This window comes from Physeter macrocephalus, chromosome 8 (genome assembly GCF_002837175.3).
Source record: "Physeter macrocephalus isolate SW-GA chromosome 8, ASM283717v5, whole genome shotgun sequence".
NCBI classification, from domain to species: Eukaryota; Metazoa; Chordata; class Mammalia; order Artiodactyla; family Physeteridae; genus Physeter; species Physeter macrocephalus.
In genome coordinates, this window is record NC_041221.1 from 73,641,602 (window position 1) to 73,663,565 (window position 21,964).

Here is a 21,964-nt window from a genome sequence, read left to right on the forward strand (position 1 = left end):
GGAGCCTGTGCTCCACAACGGGAGAGGCCACAACAGAGGGAGGCCCGCATACCCCAAAAAAAAAAAAAAAAAAGAAATTAAGTACTGATACATGCTACAACATGGATGAACCTTGAAAATATTATGCTAAGGAAAAAGAAGCCAGTCACAAAACACTACGTATTATGTCATTCCATTTATATGAAATGTCCACAATCGGCAAATCTAGATACAGAAAGCAGCTTATTGGTTGCCTAGATCTGGAGGGTAGACAGGCAGAAAAACCTGGGTGGAAATGGGGAGTGACTGCTAATGAGTATGGGGGTTTTTTTGAAGTGATGAAAATGTCCTAAATTGATTGTGGTGATGGCTGCTGCACAACCCTGTGTATATACAAAAAAAAACCATTCAACATTAAATTGACTACTTTAAATGGGTGAATTATATGTGAACTAAATCTAAATAAAGCTGTTTAAAAAAATTGAAAAGGAATGAATGGCAGACTATTACCTGAAGGTCATAGCAGACCATAAACCAAACACAACTAGAAGGCATGGGAGCTGATTAAGCACAGTATTTGCATGCTATTGTTATTCTCTATCCATCTCCCAACTAAATCAAATATAAACACGTCTGTGTGTTTATACCAAGACCAGTCCCTCCCTTGCCTTCAGCAGAGGTTGGGTCAGACCTTTACTAGAATAATATGTCTAAATTTGAAGTCTAAAGTATAAGCAATGGAGCGATAATATTAAAAGCTGCCAAAGACTGCCTCAAAGGGGAATTAAGATATTTCTTAAAAATAGTAACTATTAAAAAGTGCCTACATTTCAAATGGATTATTTTTTTAAAAATGATTAGATGTTTGGAACTTAGAATACATTTTTCATACAAACGATGTTATAAATTGTAAGTTACATTCCTAGATCTGTCAAGAAGGATAAACAAAATGTAATGGCATTGATGGCATTACATTAGGTGTGTAGCTGCACACCAGGTCAGGAGTGAGCAGACCTGAGATTTAGTTTGAGATTTACCAACTGGTAGAAAACTTCAGACCCTGCAGTTGTAAGTGAAGGAACTGGCTGGGTGATATTTAAGGTCTCTGCATGCTCTAACAGTCTGACATAGAACCAAAACAATCAGTTCAGATAACCCATTCATAATTTACTGTAGCATTTCTATGCAAACTGAATTCCAATTTCTACAACCAGGTAGATTTCTCCTTTCTTTGGGAAACAAGGGCAGCCCTTTTCTACATGAGCATGAGCTCAGGAGAGGGCTGTTAACCTATATACTCCAGGATACCAGTGACTTAAATATTCTCTATTTGTTGTTATTACGTTCTCTTACTTATTCTCTATTTCTTCTCCTCGCATATGTTTTATTCTAGCATAAGAAATCAGCCCTCCTTGTTCTAAAGTCAGAAAAGACAATTATCTAGAATTATGTTCATGAGTTTTGAACTGGGAGACAAAAAGCAGAGGAGGTGATGGTGGGGAAAGACAGGAGTGCCAGAATGCTGTATGCAGTTGTTCAAGGGGGTCACATGACCGAAAACAAAATCAGAACTAGTAAATTTACAAAAGATAAGCCCAGTAACTTTCATATATATATGAACTTTTAAATGTTTGCTTTATAAGAAAGTAACCAGTAATCATTTTCCATCTCCATCGAGGATACAATGAAAGGAAATAGGTATAAGGATAAAGAATTTAAATTTGGCAAGTGGAAAATCTTCCTAATAGAAACCAATGACAAACACAGGAATGAGTTACCAAGTGGGGTAGGCAGAATAATGTCCCCCCTCAAAAGACTTCCATGTCCTAGTCCCCAGAACCTGTGAATATTAGGGTACATGAGAAAGGGGGATTAAGGTGACAGATGGAATTAAGATCAGCACATCAGCTGATCTTAAAGTGAGAAGACTGTCCTGGGTTGTCCAGGTGGGCTCAGGGTTTGTTTGTTTGTTTGTTTGGCCACACTGCACGGCATGTGGGATCTTAGTTCCCTAACCAGGGATCAAACCCGAGCCCCCTGCACTGGAAGCGCAGAGTCTTAACGACTGGACTGCCAGGGAAGTCCAGGTGGGCTCAATATAATCACAGGTCCTTAAAAAGTGGAAGAGGGAGACAGGTTGTTAGTGTGAAGCATGAAAGACAGAGGTATATAAGAAGGACCTGACTTGCCAATGCTCGCTTTGAAGATGTCTGAGAAAGGGACGATGAGCCAAAGAATGCAGGTGGTCTCTAGAAGATGGAAAAGCCTAGGGAAACAGATTCACCCCTAGAGATTCCTAAAGGGAATACACCCCTTTCAACACCTTGATTTTAGCACAAAAAGACTCTGTATCAGACTTCTGACCTATAAGGTAATAAATCTACGTTGTTTTAAGCCACCAAATTTGTGGTAATTTGTTACAGCAGCAATAGGAAATTACTACACCTTCAGATAGACAGACATTCCATTCTCTGTAAACCTTTTAAAACAGGATATTCATCTTTCTGAGATACTTTTAAACGACATCATTTAAAGTTTTTCCCATCTCTGTATGGTAGTTGAGGGGTCTGTATATTAACGTTAAAACCAAAGAATTTCTATGAAGCCAGACAGGACATTAAGTGGACAATGGCAAAATGGAAAATCTAGATCACCTTCTCAAACCTTAATGTGCATATGAATCTTGAGAAAATGCAGATTCTGATCAGTAGGTCTGGGGTGGGAACAGAGATTCTGCATTTCTAAAAGTTCTTAGGTAATGATGATGCTGCTGACCCTCAGATAACATTGAAGTAACAAGGGGATAGGATGTTATCAGCCTCACAAGTTTAGATCTCTGAGCCTGTTTAATCCCACTCTGAATATGCCACCCAAGAGCATATATAAACCCTTCTTGAACCTGCTAACCCTTCAGCCAGTCAACTTTAAGAGCAACAATATTCTAAGATAACTATCCACTAAAAAGCAAATATCTCCCCTGCTTAATTCTGAAAAGATACCTCCATGGACCAGAATTTCAAAGTTTAGTAAATACTTATTTATTAAAAACTTACTTATTTTATAGTTAATTTGGCCTTTGGTAAAATGTCTCCAAACATGTTTTCCATCCAAAGGGAAGCAGTGTGATTGTGAACACAGATAGGCTTTAGAGTCACAAAGTCTAAGTGTGAATCCTAGCCTTGCTATAAAAAATTTTATAAAAATGTGGGCAACTTACACCAGGTCTCTCAGCCTCTTTCTTCATATGTGAAACAGGGAAATACTGTATCATAATTTAAATAAGGGCATATATTAAGTACCTAGCCTAATGTCCACTATGTAGTAAGTGCCCAAAAAGTTTCCCTCTCTAGCCTCTTCATACACTGAAGTCACTTTTTCAGTTCATCTCAATAAATCTTTCTTTCATCCTCATGATCACTTTAGTTGCCCTTATCCATTATGTTGTAGGGAGAATCAGTGGACGCACCGAAGTATTCCAAATACGATTTGTCCTGAGTTTGTACAAATTTTTTCTTCTTTTATCTGGTAATGGTTCAAGATGCTTTGATGACTTAAAGCTCCTTATCAGCATTCTCAAACCCCCAGTGGTCCATAATGTACTATCCTACATACTTATATCACTTGCCCTTATACCCTTCAGTTCCTGATTTCAAGACTCCCTTCATCTGTGGTCTAACCCCCTGCTTGTGCAATATAACTTTCTGTAATGAAGGAGATGTTCAATTCTGAACTGTTCAATACAGTAGCCACTAGCCACAGGTGTCTACTGAGCACTTAAAATGTAGCTAATGTGACTAAAGAACAGAATTTTAAAATTTAAACTAATTTAAATAGCCATGTGTAGCTACCGGCTACTACAATGGAACAGCACAGGTGTAACCTATCATGAGCTCACCATTTCAAACTACGATCAAAATGCTCACTGGAAATTCTCTCAATTCACCTTTATCTAATTTCCATTCCCTTGTTAGTATGACTGCCCCCGAATATCCTAAGCAACTATGATACTTTCCCTGATAGACAATCCAAGGTCTTGTTTAAATTGAAAAGCATTTACTAACAACATAAGTAAACAAGCTAGTAAATAGCTACAACAGTTAATTCTTACTGAGGTGCCAAGTACTGTGCAGACCACTTTACCTAATGCGTGGCATGAAACATTTTCATTAGCTAGGTCAATCAGTTAATTCTCAGAAAACTTCTGGTGGCCAGCTATAAGGTTTCACGTTGATATTTAAAGGCGTGTGGGCAAAACTGTATGTGTTGCTTTTTAACAGGGGCTAGAGGAGGTATGTTGGAAAGAGGAGATAACAGGCATTGGAAAAATCAATTGTGATTATTGTATTTTAATCATATAATCAGATATATCTGTCAGGATTTAGCTTCTGTAAATTAAAAAAGTTTTTCCCAATGTCTTCATCAGCAGGTCCTGTAAACAGGCTTTGAGTGGGCCGTCATTCATTCGGATATCAAAGTACTTTAAAAGTAACTATTAGCATTTATTGTCTGAACGGAAAACTTGGGCAAAGAAAAGTCAATCAAAAGTTGCGCCCAAGGTCATCAGGTAAACTGAGATTAGTACTGAGAAATTCCTTCAACAAGTGAAAACCAAGGGTCTGGCCACACATCAGGTGTTGAGGAGAACGTCTATGAGGCCCCTCTAAGGAAACTCAACGGGGAGAGAAATTTCATAGCCCCAGGGGGGACACATTTGGGCTTTTCACGGGCCGCAAAGAGATGACCTCCCTCACACACAAACCCGGCAAATCATACGCAAAAGCTCTCATGCCAGGACTTCCTCTGCTCTTCACACCTTTGGATAGGCAGACACCATTATTTTAGGAAAGGAGACGGGTCATAGATCTTACCTCCCTTCTCTGTGCTACCAAACACCTACAGGGGTTTCTCTAGCAACTAGATCCCAGAAGCATTTCCTCTTCCCTTAAAAGCCCACTGATCCCTTTACTCAAGGAACAGAGTTCTCAGGGGCCTAATGAAGCAGCCCCACGAAGGTAGCAGCCACCAACCTGTCAGTGAGAGCTGAGGCAGCGACACTTTCCGCGCCCAGAGGATCCCGCGCCGCACCACGTGGGCCGCCATCTTGGAGCATACCAAAGGGTAGGGGGATTGCGGGCGGAGGAACGGCTGGGCACAGTCCACGCCCCACCCCCGACTACCGCAGTTGGTGCGGCCCGGGACAGTATGGCGGTCGCCTTTCGGCCCCCGAAGCAAGTCTTACCGCTGCAGGCGCTGCAGAGTTTGGTGTATCCAGGCGTGGGAGGCTTGGGCTCCACCTGCAGCCGCTGCCCTCTCGGAGGTAACCGCGGCCTCAGGCCGTGAAGGAGGGGAGGGATGGGACAGAAGGGAGCTTTACACCTCAGCGGGCATCTCTTTGGAGAAATAACAGCGCCTCACTCAGAGGCCTAGAGCAACCGAGCATGCACTTGCCCTCTGCACGTGGGTACAGTGGTGGCCTCTGGATGTCGTGGACTCCCGTGTGCCTGGGAATCAAAGGACAGATGGGCTGGGCTCTTGACCTGGGGGCTGTAGTATTCCCTCGGATAGAGCTGTGCTGCGCCCCGGGAACACCCCCTCCCCCTTGGGTGTACTGTTCTGCAGAGTTTGGGAGGGGAGGTCAAAGACTATGAGTTTGGAGTCCAGCTCTGTAGGGAACAGTCTGAAAGACTCTGAGCAGGTTTCTTTATTTGTAAAATTATCCCTTAATATCTTTATGAAAATGATTAAATTTGAAGATGCTGGTGAGTGATAATAAAATATTTAACACTTTGTGTCAGGCTTTCCTGTAATACATTTTACATGCATTCATTCCTTTTCTCCTCACCATCACCCAGTGAGAGAGGTACTATTCTTCATTTACAGAGGAGGAAGCCGCAAAGCTAAGTAATTTCCCCAAGGTCAGAGGAAACTGGTAGAGGAAGGGTTTGAACACAGGCAGTCCTACTGTAACCCCTTCTCTGGACTGCCTCTCTAGAAATCAGCAATTTTTATTGTTACATTGTTATTGTAGTACACAGAGCTCTTGTAGTGGACGATTCTTTGGCCAAGCTCCAGTTCATGCACAGCCGAGCATCCTAAAGAAATGATGTTTCCTAAACTGATCATTTCTGCTAGGTTGTGGTCAGTGATTCCTGATGTATCTAGAGGATACCAAGAGTCCAAATCTGAGAGGCCATAACGCCTCATTTCACAAATGACAGGGAATTCCAATGGTCACACTATAGCTTTTTCCCCTACCCTATATGCTTCTACCTGTTTAAACCAAATCTAGATATGCCTGTTTTGCTATCTGTCTTTCAGATCCCAGATTCCTGTCTACCCATCCCCATACCCAGTTAATCACTAGCTCCTTTCACACACACACACACACACACACACACACACAGACAAAACTTGTCTTGTGGAGGATTTGCATTCTTTGATAGTTTGGACATTTTTTTCCCCACCAGGGTGACTGTTATATTTGTACCTGTCTAGGTGGGTTATTTATACTAACCGAAGATAAGATCAGTTATTAGAAAGAGACAGTCAAGCTCTACATGTTATTTGCTAAGTATAAAACAGTCAAAATGATTTTACTTTCTCTTTCTCTGATTTTTAGCTAAAAGATATCTACTTACAGATAATATTGTGAAATTAAAGGACTTTCAGCATAAGAAGGTGGCTGTTGCATGTAATCTTCCTGGCACCAAAGGTAATCAAATCTATTTCATTACTTCTCTCATTGATCTGTCGTTAAACTTCCCTCTGTCTTTATCCCTGTTCAGTCTCTTCTTCAATGACCTTATCTCACAGAAGAAACTGAGATGATTTATTCTTAGTTTCCTAGTCTGCCCTTGCATGCCCCTTTCACCTCACTCTGTTACTGCAGAGTCTACCGCTCTTCTCTTGTCCCTTCTCCCAGGACCCCAGAGAAATACTAAAACTAGTGCTGCAACTAGTCCTCTAGATCAGTGCCACTCAAAGTGAGGTTCAAGGATTAGCAGCAAGTGAGAGGTGGATAGAAATGCCAAATCTCGGGCCCCAGACAATTTGTCTGCAAAATAAAGTCTGAGAAGAACTGCTCCACATGACTGGCTTTCAGACTTCTTGATGCCACCCTCAGTAAAAAATACAATTTGCATTGCATCTCCAGTATACACATACATATCTATAGATAAATGAGATAAAATGAAACAAAAAATGTATGATGATGCATTTTCATATTTTCTGTGTGCTGGAAGAATCAGTAGACTAAAACAAAGGTTTCTTTAAAAAATCAGCAAAACATTGGTAACTGTTGAGGCTGGGTGATGGGCACGTGGGAGGTGATTTTACTGTTCTCTCTACTTTTAGGTATGTTTGAAAATTTTTATTGTAAAAAGCTAAAAACACGGCACCACCACCCTAGGTCCTATTCCCTTTCAGCATCTGAGAAATCTTGTTGCATTCATTCCCACTTCTCCTGCACGTTGAGTTTTTCCCAGTACTTCAGATTCCTTTATAAACACAGCAAGGCTCTCCTCTTTTTAAATAACAACTCTTTTGTTTGTCCTACTTACTTTTCCAGTTTTCCTCCTTCTCACTGTCAGATGTTTGTGAGCACCTGATGAACACTCCTTGCTTCTCATCTCTCCAGAAAGCAGTCTTCCTTCACTGGTCTGCTATCATGCTGTCGTACAAAACCACCTACAGAACAAGAAGATAAGAGTGACGGAAAAGAGATTAATCTCCACTTTAGTAGACTCAATCTAGATTTTACTTCAGTCTTTTCTTCTTACCCCAGGTCGTCTGGAGCTCTGTGATGTTCACAGTTAGGGCTTCATGTCACTATCTAGTTGTTATTTCAGTTGTCATGGTCTTTCTAAGGTTGTGACAGTCGTGCATATGTTCTGAAAGGCAATTAATATAATAAGTGCCAATCTACTCCACTGTCAGGTATTTATAAAATCCTGTCCACATTTCATCATTATAAGAACCCACAATGGTACTCTGTTATATACCACATCATGTACAAACTTGCCCCTTCCCTCCAGCTTCCTAGTTCTTCCATAGTGGATCTCACCCTTTCTAGAACCAGTGTGATTTCCTGTTAATCTAGTCACGGTCTCCCCTCACCACCTTTTCCCCCAGTTCTGTGCTTTTTCTCATGCTGATTCCCATACCGACAGTTCCTCACCCCCTCAGCTTTGCCATCCCTACCCAGCCCCTTCTTTCCTCTCTGGTACCTCTCCACTTCCACCAGACCTGGTCTGTTTCTGCTGCCCTGATTTCTCTCTTCTCTCCTGTTATGTTTATACTGTCACATGTCACCTACTCTGTCATTATTTTCAGGTAGCTTTATATAAATATATCTTGTCTTCTCAAATAGACTCTTAAGCTCTTTCAGGGTAGGAACCATACCTTTTCCTTCCTTGTGTCTCTCAGACAAAGAAGGATACCTCTGACTATAATATACGATAAGCACTTAATTTTGATTGATTTGTTTTAAAATACAAATTACATCTGTTGAAACTTTGGACTTATTAAGTATTAAGAAGTACAAGATGTACAGATGTCCCATTAAAATCTTTTAGGTTGGAAATTGTTTAGAAATATTTAATAGAATAAATCCTTGTGACAGAGGAATGAAAATAAGAACAATATGTCTATGATCTCCTGGCAGTTACTACATGCTGGGCCCTGTGCTAAGTGCTTTACATACCTTATCTCAGGATGACCCCATGAGGTAGATATCATGGTCCTCACTTCACACATGAATCATGTCTCAGAGACAGGCCTCCCCAGATCTCCCCATAGCATGCAAGTGGCAGAGCCCAGATTTCAGCCCATCTCTTCCCAACTCTAAAACCTTTAACCATTACACGATTCTGCAGATAGAGATTGGAGGGTCCATTGCATTAATTCAAACCTAATGGACCTTCTTTTCTTGTAAATCAAGAGCAGTGTCTGCCTCAGCTTCCCGATCTTGTGTTTTTAATGTATATTGTGCCATTCCTTTAAGCAGCATTCCTTCGGAGCTCTGGGCCTTGGAACAAATCCTGTAGACTTTCGCAGCTTCTGATACTGAGAACAGCCCTGCCTTCTGGAAAGCAGATGTTTGCTTGGTGGCTGCCTTGCATCTCACCCTACATTCTTCCCAAAATACAGTCCCTTCCTAATGCCAAGAAGCAGTGTTTCCTGTTGGTGTTTGATTGTCTCCACAGTTGATCAGATACAAGACAAGGGACATAGACCGTGATCACCTTGAAATGATTCTATTACTAAAAGAGGGTTTGCTGCTGTTTAGAGGACTCTTTTACCCTCTGTGCATTATGCAGTCCTGTGGCATGCTTTCTAACAACTCAGTAGAGAGGGACCAGGAGGAATGAAAAAGTGGTAAAATTGAATCAAGTGAAAAAGACGTAAAGTATTCCTGAATCATGTGAGTCATCCATTGTGGGATGACAACATTTTCCTTTCAGTTTTCCTGCTAGGTGCCCTGCCAATTGATGGTTTGGAGATCTTGGTTACGTTTTTTTTCTCATGGGTCACCTGTAGATACAGTTCTTTGGGCTAAGCCTCTGGTACGTTAGTTGTCCAACTTTACTGTGCATAAGCATCACCCAGGGAGTCAAAAATGCACATTCTTGGGCTCCTATTTCCAGAGAGTCTGCGTTGGGAAGTCTGGAGTGAGGTCTGGGCCTGCGCCCTGTGACAGATTCGCTGCTTCGTGCACCACGTCTGACACTCTGCTCTCAAGACCAGCCAGTGATGGGAGCTGCATGGCCGTGAGCCCATCTCAGTGGCTCTTTGCATTGTGCCAGGTTCTAGCCTCCCCTTCTCCCTGAGGTCAGCCTCCTGTCGGTCTGAGACAGCTTAAGTGATGACCACGACACTGTGCTTTCTTCCAGAAACCTATCTGAGAAACTTGGAAGAGAAACTGACCCAGAGTAAGCTCATCTTGAAAGAGGAGTTGAGAACCTTACTTCATTTGTGTGAGTGCTGGGACGATGTGGAGCTGGCTAAAAATGTCATTTACAGGTGAGGCATTTCCTTAAAATCCTGCCAGCCTTTGTCTTTTCCTACTCTCTCCTTTTTCCTGAGCAATCTCATCTACCTTCAAGATTTCAGCTCTCACCTCTAAACTGGTGACTTCCCAATCTCCTGTCCAGATGCCTGCCCTGAGCTCCACACATTTATATTCATTCATTCATTTAGCGAACACTTACTGGGTTCCTACTACATGCCAGGTGCCGAAGATAGAAAATTAGATAATTCATGCCCCAGGAGATCACCAACCTCTTCACCAAGTCCACTTACATGTTCCCAAGGTCTTCACATTCAACTTACACAGATTTCTTCCTCTTGCCGTGTTTGCTGTCACACTGACCAGTCATTCTTTCCCCCGATCTCATTTGCCCGCCTCCTGCGTCTGCTCCATGGTGTCTCTCATCCCTACCCTTCCTCTCTCTGTCCCCATTACCAGGGTCTTAGCTCAGGCCTCACGCCTCTCACTTGGATCACTTCAGTGGACTCCGAACTAGCCTCCCCTCTACAGGCTTATGCCTGTTACGTTCACTGTCTCTGGTCCCTTATCAGACTTCCCCATGACAGAAGGAACTCATATGTAATCACAGTCTGCTGTTAGGAAACCGAGCAAAGGTGTCACGTGGGAGCAGGATGGCACCAAATCAACAGCTTCCTTTCACCATTCTTTAAAGATACATTTCTATACATGAACCTGCATTTACACTGTACATTTACAGAGACAAATACGAGGTATTCATATATGGAATACTGGAAGAATACATACCATAAGTTAACCATGGTTCTTTGAGGATTATACATTATATTTTTTGTTCATCTAAATGTGTACTTTTCTGATTTCTCAAACTTGTCTATAAGGGATATTATTAATTTTATAATGTGAAAAAATTAATGTTATTTTTAAAGAGGAAAAGAAAAACAATTACGCAAATTTCATTGAAACTTTGAAAAACACGAAAAAGTAGAAAGAAGAAATACTGCATACATCACACAGTTAGCTGTTTCGATTGTCTCTTGCTGCATAACAAACCACATCAGAACTTAATGACTTAAAATGACGACTGATTATTCTTTCTCATAACTCGGTTGGTCACGAACTGAGGCTGGTGTCAGCTGGGCAGTTCTTATTGTTATCGGCTGAAGTCACCTGCACAACTGCCGTCAGCTTTAGTAGGCTGAGCCGGGAGGTCCAAGAAGGCTTCGCTTGCGTTTGTGAAGCCTCAGTGCCCCTGCATGCAGCCCGTCCCCCCGCTGGTAGAATCTCACTGCTCACGAGTCCAGCCTGACCTGCACTAGCGCACAGCACACGTGGAAGCTGCAGGCCTTGTGGAGCTGCCCAGGATTGGCACGTCTTCACTCCCGTCCCATTCTCTTGGTCAGGGCGAGTTAGCAGCCAGCCCCGATCCACGGGGAGGGGAAAGGATTCCACCTCTGGAAGGACGGAGCCGCATGCACATACAGGGAGGAATGATGGCACCCAACTTTGGGGCCTGTCTACCACATCCAAGAAACCACTGTTAATATTTTGATATATTTTCTCACTGATTTTTTTTCATGCAAAGATTTTGAGGTTTAGGTAGGGTTTATTTTACATAGTTGTAGTTATTACTGTGTATATAAAATGGTATTTTCTTGTTTTCTAATTAGCATTGTAGCATAAATGTTTTTGCCTGTTAATACTCTAGGAATCATATTTTAGTGGCTATACACTGTTCGATTATAGGTTAGGTATTTTAATTAACTGTGCCCCTATTGTTGAACATCTAAATTATTTCTAATTTTTCACCAGGATAAATAATGCCATGATGAGCAAACTCTATGCATAAAATTTATTCTTTGTTTCCTTTTGGGGATCGGAGGGCATGCATCTTTTAAAGCTTCTCAATACAGACTGCCAGATTATTTTCCAAAAGGGATTATGCTAATTCACAGTCACACTATATCTGCAAACCTAAACCTGCTATTTCAGTTTCATACAGTTGAATCATTTGAGACCCTCTGGCTCGTTTTACTCTCAGTTTTCTGTTTACTACCCAAAGCTATCAGATGTTTACAAGAGTAACAAAACAGGATAACATTCTAAATGCTCCTTCCACTCTTATTTTTGTCATAAACATTCAAAGTATGACTCATAATCCCTTTATTGATGCTAATATTTTCTGCCTGGTTGCTGTCCTTTCCCTCTACTTGTGGACAGCTGGACAAGCTGGGGGTGGGGGCGGTCAATCCTCGGCCTAACCAACCCATTCTCTCTCTTCCTGAGACAGGCGGCCCCCTGTTGGGGAAAAAGAGCAACGAGCTGGAACATAAGCTCTTTATTGAGCCAAAAATGGGGAACAACTGAATCTCCTCATAGTCTGGACCACACGCTGTTGTTTGGTTTATAGAAGGTTTTAGATCCTCTAACGTGAATGTTTCTTGTCAAGAAGAGGTGATATTAACTATCTCTGTGACTTTCTAGCACTTTTATTAGTGTGAATGTCATTTAAGTTAGGAAAATTTTTATTTTTGTTTTGTTTTTAATCTGGCACACATTTCTCTTGAGATCATTTACTGAAATACTTTGATTTTTAAAGATGTTCTCCTTCGCGTGCCTTACATTGTATAAGAGGGAGCATATGTGTAAGGTTTACTGTGTGCCAGGCATATCATCTCATTTGATCCTCACAAAAACTCTCTGAGTTGAGTTCTTTTCTTATCTCCATTTTACAGATGAGGAAACTGAGATACAGAGTCATTAATTAATTTGCTTATGGTTACACAGTTAGTAAGTAAAACAGCTGGGATTTGAACTGTCATTTTGGAATCAGAGTCTAAAAATCCTTAATCACGACACTATATTGCCTTTTAATAATTATTTCTTCTTTCCTCCAGCTTTATTGAGGTATAATTAACAAATAAAAATTGTATATTTTTAAGGTATACAACTTGATATTTTGATATAATAAGTTAATTCATAACTGTTGTAAATGAAGCAATGAATATTTTTTGTAACTTTTATAATTGGATTATGAAATGTATCTTTAAAAGTACACTCATCATTCTTTTTGGCAGTATATATGTTTAAAATAGACTATCCATATGCTATTATGACTTTCCTCAGTGATTTTAGCAGAAGGTAAAAGAATATTCTGTTCTTTAAAATCAGAGCTTCCTAAAATCTGATTTACATGCAATCATGAGGTTCTTGTTTTGTCACCAGATTGTCTTCTTGGTGTCTAAAGCAGAAAGAGTTGGTTATTGAAAGGCAATTTATGGGGGCTATTTTCAGTTCTGCAGTTCTAACTGGCAGACTGGCTGCTTGTAGAAATCCCAAGCCACATACATATAAAACATCACTGTCTTTGAAACTAGCCTTTTTCTAAAACTAAAATTTCAAAGCTGCATTTAATTTGTTTGGCTAGGTGATTGTAGTTCACATATACCTTTCCCTTAGCCAAGAAAAACAGAGAAATTGGTCTAAATTGTAAAATGCACCTATTGGTCATTTGCCATCCCATATGGGGATAAAGCCAGACTTGAGGGGGACACAGCATCACCCCACTCCTTTCCTTGCTCTTCTCCAGGAGCATGGAAGGAGACAGTCCATTCTGCTGGGCTTACAGATACAAGACCCCTGCTACTCCCTGACATATGCTCACATTCAGTCCTAGCAGGTTGTTGGTAAATTGAGATGATTGCAATCTGCATTTTTACTTTCTTTTATTTCAGAGTATGTGGGCCTCTAACGACCTTGTTTGTTTATTTAAATGCCTAGTATACTTCTGCTTGCCAGGATTCTTCTGGTCATCTTTAATTCTGCACTTTCCCCTCCAGCCTGTGAGAGGATCTCATTCTTTGCTGTGTCCCCAACACCTAGTAGAGTGCATGCCATGGTCTGTCTTTCCTCAGGTCCCACTGTTTGGCTCATTGAATTATTTTGACTACCAGGTACCATGCAGAGAACAGGAATATCACTTTGGGGGAGTACAAGTTTGGACCACTTTTCATGAGGTTGTGCTACGAGTTGCATCTTGAGGAAACTGCAGTGGAGCTCATCAAAGACCAGGTTACTGTCTCCCAATTGCTTTCCCTGCCATGGTGACTTCCTTGCGCTGAGGATGGGGTGTTTTCAGTGATGTTAGGAAGGGCAGCTCTTCTATACACATTATTCCTGGGTTAGATTTTCAGAGAAAGGCTGCTGGGTTGAGGGAATGAGCTCTTCCCTGGATTTTTAAGGTTTCCTTGGAGTCATTGCCTATGAAGAGGTGTAGGTCTCTATACAGAGGTGTGGAAGAGGTGTAAGTACAGATTACAAGGTATCTACCTACCTTGGATGTGTGTCCACCTGGGACTGACATCTTCTCTTTTGAGGAGCTTTTAGTGGGGGATAGTTTGAGGCAGGCTGCCATTTTAAGACTGCCTTTCCTATTCTTCACCTGTGCCTCTCCCCTGTTTTCGTATTTTTACTTCTGGTTGAAGGCTATGTTGTAAAATGCTTTTCTGTTATCAGAATTTCTGCTTTTCACATATTCTGATTTTATTTTCCTAAAAGCAAAAGTAACAATAATTAGTTTTGTAATTATTCATTGAATATTTACCAAGTTCGCAGCATCATGCTTAAGCATTATACATGTTTCATTTCATTTGTTTCCCACAATAGCCCTGGCGAGGTAGGTACTATTATTATTTCCATTTTACAGATGAGGAAACGGGGACTCAGAGACATTATAAATTCATCCATGGTCAGAAACATTTATTAAATTTTGGGGCTAGGGCTGGCCCCCTGGGACATTTTAATATTTTTAAGAATCTCCATAACTAAGTTGTCCTTTTGCCTCTTACTTTTTTTCATATAAAGTGTTGTATCCATGGAGGAACTGTTAACTCTCACCTTGCCCCTCTTTTAAGGACCCTGGGTATTAGAAAGATGACCATAATATATTAGTAAGCAGAGAAAAGGTGGTTTCAGAACAGTATGGATTAGTTTGAGCCTATTTTTTCCTAAAAGAAGAAATATACATACATATTTACATTATAGCATATATGTTTTAAAAATCTAGAAGGATATACACTAAACTACTGCTTATCTTCAGGGGGCAGAAGTAGAGGAAATCCTCACTTTTTACTGTATATACTTTTGTATTGTTTGACTATTTTGTAATAAGCATATGTTAATGTTGTAATTAAAAGAAAATAAACGTTTCACTGTAATAAATCATAGCCATGAGTATAATGATTAAAAGAAACAAAAAGAAAGAAAATGAGGGTAAAGGTTTTGGTTTTTTGGTTTTTTTAATCTACCTGAGCATGAAGCATTCATGTATGTATACGTTTCCTGGAGTTGTAGAATAAACTGAATTAGAGTCAAGTGCCATAAAGCCTAATCCTGCTTCCACCTTACCTTGTCGTGTCCCCTGCCCAGAACCCTGAAGTGCTGCCAGTATGGTAGCCACTACCCCAATGTACCCTTGGAGGCCTTGGACTGCGGCTAGTTCAGATTTACATGGGCTGTAGTGTAAAATACATGATGGATTTTAAATACCTGGCATAAAAAGGAGAATGTAAAGTATCTTACTAATAATGTTTTATATTGATTACATGTTGAAATTTTGGATTTAGTGGGTTAAGTAACATATTATTAAAACTGATTTCACATCTTTCTTTTCACTTTTTTAAATGAAACTACTTGAAAATTTAGAGTCATATACATGGCTCACACTTGAGGCTTGCAATCTCTCCCTATGGACGGGGCTGCTCTGGTGGCTTCCCATCCCACTTAGCATAGAACTCAGACCCCTGACCATGCCTTCAAGGTCCCGCTGTGGTACTCCATCTCCTGCCACTCTCCCTCTTGCTCACTCCACTCTGGACCTTCTGGTTTTCTCTCAGACAACCAGGCCCGTGGCCTCAGACTGGAGTGCTCTACATCTGCATCACTTCATTGAGGTCTCTTCTCAGAGAGCCTTCCCTGACCACCTTCCATCATCTTCTCTGTTCCCTTTATCCTGTTTCATTGTCCTTCATAGCCCTTATTGATACTTGAAATTATATTTTTATTTTTTCCGCTTGTTTTATTCACTTGTTCATTGTCTCCTCTGCCAGAATTTAAGCTCCCCTAGATAATAAGCCCTACTAGAGGTTAGGGCAGGGCCTTTGTCTTGTTCATCATTTCTTTATTCTTAACACCTAGAATAGGGTCTGCCTAATAGGGTCCCCCCAAAAATAACAGACTTGCACAAGACATTTAATGGTGTATTTGAATAGCATGTGTCACATTATCATCCCATTAAAAATGTTGAGAACCACTGTTTTAGTGAGTTATTTCAAAAAGTGAATAATCAACTATTATTCGTTTGCCAAAAGAGGATCATAATTGTGTAAGCCTCTCCCACCTTAGCCCTCAAGCATACTTATAGCTGCCACTTCACGTTAACATTCTGCACCCAGGTTCCAAGACAACCCCCAGGAGGGCTAACCGGCTTGCTTCTTTTCTTCTAAGCTTGGCAGAGCCCATTGCGTAAAGACGTCCTTCACTGTATTTCTGAAACCTAGAGATCTCTTGCTGTATCTTTTGCCTCTTGTTCACTGTGCCCGTTGCTAAAGGCATGACCCCAAAAGAGTGGGCACCATTTAAATTTTTTTGCTAAATGAATAAAATATGTAGACAGTCCTAGACAGAGAAGATGCAGTATAAGTACTCCCTTAATAGTTTTACCTTTTAACCAAACTATATTGTTTTTCTTCATTAGCATTTACGAGGTTTCTTCTCAGACTCCACATCATTCAATATTTTGATGGATATGTTATTTATCAAAGGTAAATATAAAAGTAAGTATCACAATTTATGTTTGCTGAAAAACAATAGACTATGTAAAATTAGGAAAAACAATGGACTATGTAAAAATGATCTTTACATTCCTGATGAGTGCCTGAATTATGGAGACCCCATTCTTTAAGTGTGAAAACATTATTGCATCACATCATGACTTAAACACCCCAGATTTTACTTATGCTGCAATTATAATAGGTTTTAAAATACTAGTTCTTCCTGTATAATTTATTTTGAAATTTAGTTAATTGATAAATGACTTTGAAAGTTTTTATTGTGCTGAAGTATACTTTTCAGTAGATGGAGCTAAACAGATTGAGCTCTGGGAATCAATAGTAGAGGACTTTGAACTCACTTGAATGCATTTAACACTGCCAGCCCACTCCTGGCTTTTGACAGGTGCATTGGAAGTGCTGATTGAGATGAAAAACCAAGATGTGAAATTCAACAAAGATACTTACCTCCTTGCTTTTGCAATTTGCTACAAACTGGTAAGACTGTCTTCCCTAAACTTTTAGAGCATTTTGGGTAGTGTTTGAGAGAGGATTTTTTTTTTTTCTCTACAAATAAAATTCAGTTCCCCTGAAGTCTGTTTTCCATCTGGTGCAGATATTTCCATTTTAAATATGTTCATTTTTAGAAAACCCAAGTTAGCCATGTCAGACAGTTATATCATGGGAAAAGCAATTTTATCATCTTTCCATCTTTTCTGGCATTTGTGTAGATAATGAGAACAAGAAACAGCATGCTGGGTTCAAACTCTGCTTTAGAGGCCTCTTTCTCATGCTGGACCTCACCAGACCAGTCTTCTCTGTGGCCCTCTCCCATGGAAGTCTTAGCATCCTTCACTGGTGAACTCAAGGGCTACTTTGTCCTCATCTGTGAATTTTTCTGTGATCACCTAAGTTGGAAGTGCTCTCTCTGTCCTTCAGTATCCCTTGATTGTGATCTATCTGTATTCACAGACATGGCACTTATAACACTGCCTGATCTACTAAGTGGATGCACATTTCATCCTCCCCACTAGAGGGTAAACTCCTTGAGGCATCTTTATTTGCCAGCACCTAACAGTGCCTGGTTCATAAGTGATCTTTAATAAATGTATGTGACATTAAAATGAGTTCTTTGAGAATAGAGAGCATGGCTTATAAATCCCTGTCTCATCACTATATCGGGATTGTTTCTTGCACATAAACTATTTCTTTATTACTTATTGAATGCATAAATGGTAACTGAAATAGTACAGTGACCAAGATTCCATGCATTACTGTACACATTCATGCCGTTTTAACACTGGAAACTTAACAAAACCTTTTTATACTGAAAATGAAGGAACACTAAGTAAGGTAGAACATGGCTATTGAAAATTTCCCTGAAAAGCATAGCGATACCAATTTTCCAAAACAAGAGGGGCAGTTGGGTTACAGGGGGAAGAAACCAACTTGGAAATTGGGAAATGTGGAGTCTAGTCTCAACTTTAACATGAACTGGCTTTGAAGTGGTCACTTACCTCATTTGTGAAATGAAGCATTTGGATTCAGGAGCCAGCAAGCTTTTTCTATAAAAGGCCAGATAGTTAATATTTTAGGCTTTGGGGGCCACATACAGTCTCTACCACTTATGGTCCTAGTCACATCTTCTTTGTTTTTGTTTTTACAAATCTTTAAAAATCTAAGAACCATTTTTCGCCATAGGCTGGCTTTGGCCCCAGGGTCGTAGTTTGCTGACCGCTGGATTACTAGATGATCCTGTCCAATCCTGCCACTTTATGATTCTGTGAACAGAGGCCAACATGACACACACTTGAGCATCGGTTCTTCAGCACTGTGATACACAGTTTCCTCACCTTCTTAGAGATGTCTCCCTGAGCGTATACTGAAGTGGAGAGAATTTAACTCCACTTACAAAGGGCCAGAGGACTTTTCTCCCCTATATCAGGGGTCCCCAACCCCCAGGCTGCGGACCAGTGGCAGTCCATGGCCTGTTAGGAACCGGGCCGCACAGCAGGAGGTGAGCAGTGGGCAAACAAGCGAAGCTTCACCTGCCGCTCCCCACCACTCGCATTACCGCCTGACCCATCCCCACCCCCAGCTCCGTGGAACAGCTGTCTTCCACAAAACCTGTCCCTGGTGCCTTTTAAAAAGGGTGGGGACCGCTGCCCTATATTGTGTTCAAGAATAACTTGTTTCACTCAGTGGAGACTGGAGTTGAAAAATTGAACTGGTCAGCTGTTACAAATTCCAAGCCAATTCTGGGAACTGTCCCCTCTCATTAAATTCAGGTTTTCCCTTAGGATTTGAGTTACGAATCATGCCATGACAGACACACACAGGTACAGAACTCATGCTGCTCTCGTAAACCTTAACCCACCTACAACATAGACAAAGGAAGAGAATTCTGTCTTACCGCTGCTGTCTGCTACTTTGTGTATCACTCCTCTTCCTGGTGTGTGTGGTTTTTTTTGTTTGGTTTTTGTTTTAAGGCATCTGGTTTTATGGAATTCTTTCAGGATTTCCATTCAAATATGTTTTCATGTTTTCAAACATTTGACTTAACATGGATATTTTCAGATTGGAAACTCCCTAAGGAAAAGTTCTGTGGTGTTGCTAAGCTTTACTCTTATCATTTAATACGGTAGTAGCAGGCTGACTCTTCACACGTGTATGTTATGGTACCTATGTCTTGAAACCAGCCTGCCTGGATGAAAAGAGACCTGTATGTTTGTGGGTAAAGCTGCCCCAAGTCAGAAAACCGACAAAGAGCTAAAAATAAAGTTCATTTAAGATTTGAGCTGCTAATATATAGATAACTGAGTCTATTTGCAAATAGTCTCTATGTGGAGCTTAATCTTTTAAGCGACTTGAGATATGCTCCAGGAAATTCTTCCAAAAGGAAATCTGAAACACTGGGTACCATTAATCATCTTATTAACCTAAAGGTTTGTGACATTTATTTATTGAGCAATCCTGTCTTCCCCCAGAATAGCCCTGAATCTTTTACAATCTGTACCACGTTAAGAGAAGAAGCCCTCATCAAAGGAGAAATCCTCTCCCGGAGAGCATCCTGTTTTGCAGTGGCATTAGCTCTGAACCAGGTAAGGCTTTGGGGTGCACATAAGTGAATTAGGAGTAGGCAAGACTTTACTACTTTCATTTGTTCTTGCTTTTATTTTATCTTTTTTCCTCTGACTCTGTCATAAAGAAAAAGTCCCCATAAAGAGACCAATGCCTTTGGTGCCATGGCAACCTACATCTATACCTCTGCCTCCAAAGAATGTTTTCATTTACAGTTGAGGGCCTAACATGCACTGCTGTTTACACGGGGCTGGCCAGGATCCTATGGAAGATCAATGAGGGAGGCTGTACTCAGAGAAATTTCTCAAATAATTAAAGTGGAAATTTCAAATGATTCGTTTACCACGTAACATGCTCAGGGAATGGTTTTAATTTAAGGCTCTCCAAAGTGTGTTCTAGTAAATTCCTCAGGGGAACAGTACTCCTTGAGTCCTTGGTATTTAAAATTATTTGCCCTTTTTTTTAAAACCTGAACTACAGTTTGGCCAGATATAAAATTGTGAGGTGATATTTGCTTTACTTGAGGTTTTCTTCGGCATTGTTTTTCTGTCTTCTAGTATGGAATGTTGCTATGGAGAAATCTGAGGCCTGCCTGAATTTTTTTTTTTTTTCCACTTTTGAGTGACTTGATCTTGTTAGTTTTTCTCTTTTCTGTCCCTTATATCCATGGAAATATTTTTCCTTTGGGAGTTCTTCATCAGCCAGTTCTTTTCTTTTCTTTTTTTTTTTTCTTGCTGTAATCTTTTTTTTCTTTTTTCCTCATAATGTCTTTATATAGTTTACATGCTGGTTCTTTTTTGGTTATTCATCATTGAAAGATGCTTAGACCAGCCATTTGCAGAAGATTCATGTCAGAAGAGAATAGCGCCATGTTGCCATGTTCTAGGCTAGCAGGAATTTTCTTTATTTCTGAGTTTTGTCTACAAATATGCATTGGCTCTATTTCTTCCTGGCCAATGGGAGTAGGCATGTAGGCGATTTTCAATGAAAAGTCTCTTCTCTGCTGCTGCTATAAGTGACATATTGTTTCCTGCAAGTATGGGTGATCTGTGTAAATTCTTGATTAGCCTCACCTCTGCCACCAAAAGGATCCAAAGACCTCATTACTAGTCCTAAACTCTATTATCATCATTGTAAACAGGAATTTAGTACTTCAGGCTGTGCCCTCACCTTTGAGAACTACTTTGTGCACTCCTGAGATATGCAGCAATGTCCTCCTCTTACTGCTTTGTCTAGAACTCACGTATGCTCCATCGCCAGTGTTTTTGGCAATGCAAATTTCTTCTGTGGTTTGAGGTTTCTGCTATGTTCTGATTATGTCAAAGATGGGTGTGCATTTCTATTTCTCAACCTTGTTTTTTTTTGAAAGTTCATTCCAGTGAGAGAAGGGGAAATGCCAACTTTATGCCCCCATCTTAAAACGTGGAACTCAGGCAGGTTGTTAAAACGTTCAGTAATATGCCACTGTAGGAAACACTTTATAGAATGTTCATTTTTGATTACCGAAAAACTTTTTTTCTTTGTGGACTTCAAAACCCTGGGGCACCATGAATAGGACTATCCTGACATCTTTAAATGATCTTTATGACAGCAGAGTAATGTTTATATGCCTTGGGGGTATGACTTGTTTTTCTTCCTTCTAGAACCAGCTGGCAAAAGCTATATCCATTTTTTCTCAAATCATGAGGCCAGAAAGCATAATCTGCACTAATTTAAATGTAAGTGACTTCTTTATGGTTTAAAGTAAGGCTTGAAATGTAATAAAATTAAGTCTGGATTTTTTTGTCTGTGTACAACAAATGACTTTTGATCTCCCAAGGTCTTCATCCATTCCGTTCATTTATTGATCACTGTGTGAAAGTTATAATGGAGCCCTATGAGAGGAGTCAATACGTGCTTCCAGGAGTGTATAAATAGGTGGGAAACACAGATATGCTCAGATATAAGAGGTGGCTAAATGCTGCAGGTGTAACACATGACTACAGAAGGCTGTTGATTTAGAGAGAAGGGAGATGGACTCTGCAGTCTCTCCACTGAGACTTAGGAAGAGCCTGCGTGCTGATTACATCCTATC

At 40.4% G+C, this 21,964-nt stretch overlaps 2 protein-coding genes across 5 annotated transcripts in view; one reads left to right on the forward strand and one right to left on the reverse strand.

Annotated features, from left to right (window-relative positions):
* The window catches only part of MRPS27 (mitochondrial ribosomal protein S27), a 94,726-nt gene extending 89,615 nt beyond the window's left edge, over positions 1-5,111 (reverse strand). For both annotated transcript variants that reach the window (XM_028492965.2, XM_024119703.3), the window contains exon 1: positions 5,007-5,111. In XM_028492965.2, coding sequence (XP_028348766.1) covers positions 5,007-5,079 — 73 coding nt within the window. In that variant the 5' untranslated portion in view covers positions 5,080-5,111. The remainder of the gene's footprint in view (positions 1-5,006) is intronic.
* Positions 5,112-5,143: 32 nt separating this feature from the next.
* The window catches only part of PTCD2 (pentatricopeptide repeat domain 2), a 28,958-nt gene continuing 12,137 nt past the window's right edge, over positions 5,144-21,964 (forward strand). Inside the window, exons 1-8 of one of the 3 annotated variants that reach the window (XM_007104481.4) lie at positions 5,144-5,296; positions 6,599-6,691; positions 9,870-9,999; positions 13,936-14,053; positions 16,737-16,803; positions 17,216-17,307; positions 19,797-19,910; positions 21,534-21,608. In XM_007104481.4, the coding sequence (XP_007104543.2) occupies positions 5,182-5,296; positions 6,599-6,691; positions 9,870-9,999; positions 13,936-14,053; positions 16,737-16,803; positions 17,216-17,307; positions 19,797-19,910; positions 21,534-21,608 (804 nt within the window). In that variant the 5' untranslated portion in view covers positions 5,144-5,181. Of the gene's footprint in view, positions 5,297-6,598; positions 6,692-9,869; positions 10,000-13,935; positions 14,054-16,736; positions 16,816-17,194; positions 17,308-19,796; positions 19,911-21,533; positions 21,609-21,964 lie in introns of all 3 variants that reach the window. The other 2 variants (XM_028492967.2, XM_007104479.4) reach the window with 2 other exon arrangements.